The following is a 3,447-nucleotide window of genomic DNA, read 5'->3' as shown; positions in this document are numbered from 1 at the left end:
TGAGCATCGAAGGCCCTTCCATAGAGCTCCCTGGCAGAACTTGAAGAGACATGAAGAGGATGTAAAAGAGAGTTCAGGTGCAGCCCCTGGCAGCAAGGAGAAGAGACATATGCACAAATATTAAAATCAAGAAGCCACATGGTCAGATCATGGAAGGGGTAATGTTAATATTGTGCAGTAATACTATTTTATGCATATATATATATACAGATATATATATATATATATATATGTAATACATTTTAATAAATACTATTACGACCACTGTCAAAATATATTAATAGCATTTATAACTATTATGCAAACAGTAAAACCCCTGTATAAAAGTCATTCCATCAATCTCAGAATGTGTTAAAATGTTCCCTTTTTCCATTTAGCAATTCCATAATATATTATTTAAATCAACTCCCAATAATCACTAAAAAATGTGGTGGAAAATATATATCATAAAAAATTGATCATTAGAATATTATTATGATAAGAGTTACAATATTTTAACAAAAAATTGAAGTTTTAAAAGACATTTCAATTCGTTGATCAGAAAAAATCAGAAACCAGAGGAACCTGAACAAACTGACATGGTTCCTGTGGAAGGTGTGCACCTTGAGGACATTGTAGTTGATGGAAATGCAAGGAGCCGCAGCCATGACATTCTTGGTAACGCCAGACCACGTATCCCGGTATAAGACCACTGTGAAGTTACCGTTCGATGAACCATCCATCTGTAGGATAATTCTGTGACCATAGGTAAACAAATTCAACAACAATTTAAATGAGATTCCAAACGAGTTTCTTTGAATAATCGGCAAGTTTACAATAAATGTAAACTTATTTTTAAGGGTCAAATAATTAACGTTAATTACTTTAATGCAATGTATGTTAGCTATAGGGTTAAGGTTAAACCTTAAATATTTTTCATTAATGTTTAAGTATTGTACCCTTTTTTGTAAAATGTTACAGCTAAGGCCCACCACAATCCCAACCAACCATTCACTGCATACCCACATATAATTGTAGTGCATGATTATGAAAAACATCACACACACATTACTCAGTTATTGACACAAAATATGCTTAAAATAAAGTAGATAAATAACTAAACTACTAAAAAACTCGGTACAACAAGCAGAATTTAGTTAAACAAAAACAGTTAAATATAAGGTGCTGTTTAGCATGTGCAATGTTCGCATACAGCAGAAGGCCCTGGAAGACATTGAAATATAGAAGTTTGAATATATACATTGGATATTGAATATTATTGGTAGATAAGTACATCGTGTAAATGAAGCTCACAGTTGAAAATAAATACAATGTCATCAGTGTTTGAGAGAGTCATTCAGCTGATGGTCTGTGGATAAAAACATTTTTTAGGTCAGGTTGTTCTGGCTTTCATGCTCCTGTAGCGTCTGCCAGATGGTAGCATTGTGTACAGTGTGTGCTGGGGGTGTGTAGTGTCCTTGGTGATGTTATGTGCCCTCTTTGTATCCCTCTTTAATAACTATAAAGCAACTACAAGCTATACAAAACGCTGCTGCTAGGGTGCTAACTAGGACTAAGAGGAGTGAGCACATCACCCCTATCCTAAGGTCCTTACACTGGCTTCCTGATATTTATAGAATTGAATTTAAAGCTCTACTTCTTGTTTTTAATGCACTAAATGGCATTGGACCAAACTATATACAATATATATATAAAAAAATATATATATACATACACGACATGTTCATACAGCACATCTTTTCTCCCTTTATTTTTTATAGTATATGTGTGATTTCATTGAAGGTCTTTCATTATATTGCTTGCATGTACTTCTTCACTATAAATGATACTGTTGTCTTTTTCTCTGTAAAGCACATTGAACTGCTTGGTGTAAGAAATGCGCTATACAAAAAAAATTGTATCTGGAACATCTGGAATACTACAACGGTAATATTTTGCTTGTTTCTTTTATTATTTAGAATCCTGCTTTGTGATTGTGATGGTTTGGTTTGGTTTTTATGATGACTTCACACATCAAATATCTACTGAGATAGTTCCGGAACTTCTTATCTCTTAGTCCATAAACAATGGGGCTTAGGAAGCGTGGCATGACCTGAATGAAGACATATAAGGCGAACGTAATGTCGTAGAAATGCTGGGGGAAAAGGTACAGCAGGGCCGCCTGAAATATGGGCATTATGTAAGTCATCATGCAGAGCAGGAGCTGGAAGCCATGCAGAAGCAGAGTGTTCCTCGCCTTCTTCACATCTGCGTTGGCCGCCTTGGCCGCGAACAGAACATTGAAATAGGTGAAGAACAAGGTTAGCCAGACCACAACTAGACAGATGATGTGGGAGGTGTTCCTCTTCTGGATGCTGCTCCTGAAGACTGTGTCCCGGGAGCAGAGAACCCTGGTATGAAAGAAGCTTGGAGGCTCCACTATCATGAGCAGGAAGATGTCGGGTAGGATGGAGATGGCACTCGCCCCCCAAATCAAACCTATCAGGATGTAGGTTCTCTTCACAGTGCAAATCTGTAGGTAACGCATAGGGAAGCACACAGCTACATAGCACTCCACTGCCATACAGGCCAAGTTGAGAGGGGTGTTGAGGGTAGTGCAGATGGGGATGACCAGCAGGAGGCAGCAGAAAGAAACGTTGATGGTGTTGAAGATGTACCAGATAACGACCAGAAGCCCAGACAACGACAGCTGGATGATATCGTTGAGAACCAGGTGGATGAAGAGGATGTATCGAGGGTCCACCCTAAAGAGCTGCAGGAGAAAGAGGTAGTAATGGTTAGGGTATTCCACTCCAAGCAGAAACATTGTTAAGACCCATTCGCCCACCGGTGGGCGATTTGTGTTTGTTGACCACATGTTTCCACTACGCAGCGACATAACCCGCTTCAACTTTCATCATTACAGACATTCTATACATCATTAGAAAGGGTAGAATCTCCACAATTTATTCATCCGGTTGTTTTTTTTTATAAATCATGAGCACAGAACCTTTAATATTGATATTAACCAGCATGGTAAACCGGAAATGCCAGAAAACAGAGTGACTCCCTACCTTTGAAGCAATCTGAGAACCGTAATATGTGTCCATTCCTCAATTATTTATATTCCAATTGTCCGTGAGAATCCACTGATCAAAAGCATCCAAATGGTTTTTCATAAAATTATTCCAGCTTGTGAATATCGTCGTGTAAAGTCCATTTGTTTACCATCTCCAAACTTTGTTCGTCAACTAACATACAGACGTTCGCAGCCGTATCGATATTTTCTCTAGCTCCAGCATGCAGTTGTTGGATATGCTTGTTTTCATCACTTTGCTGGCTACAAAATAAAAGTGTCCCCGTCTTTTTCTGTTCAGTTTTCACTCCGGTACAGCCCGTGAAGTAGATGGAGCGCTCCCAGTTCGAAGGGCCAATGGGCTTTGTTTACTTTGTTACGCGGCTTTAGAA

At 38.4% G+C, this 3,447-nt stretch overlaps 1 protein-coding gene across 1 annotated transcript; it reads right to left on the bottom strand.

Annotated features, from left to right (window-relative positions):
- Positions 1-1,737: 1,737 nt before the first annotated feature.
- LOC115557377 (odorant receptor 131-2-like) lies at positions 1,738-3,112 on the bottom strand. Its single transcript, XM_030375143.1, has 2 exons — positions 3,054-3,112; positions 1,738-2,752 (listed from the first exon to the last, which is right to left on the bottom strand). Exons 1-2 carry the CDS (start codon positions 3,087-3,089, stop codon positions 1,955-1,957), a joined length of 834 nt encoding a protein of 277 aa, XP_030231003.1. The 5' UTR covers positions 3,090-3,112; the 3' UTR covers positions 1,738-1,954.
- Between the last annotated feature and the right edge of the window lie 335 nt (positions 3,113-3,447).

Source organism: Gadus morhua, chromosome 13 (assembly GCF_902167405.1).
Source record: "Gadus morhua chromosome 13, gadMor3.0, whole genome shotgun sequence".
NCBI lineage: Eukaryota > Metazoa > Chordata > Actinopteri > Gadiformes > Gadidae > Gadus > Gadus morhua.
The sequence above is the reverse complement of the archived record's forward strand: the minus strand, read 5'-3'. Positions and strand labels throughout refer to the sequence as shown.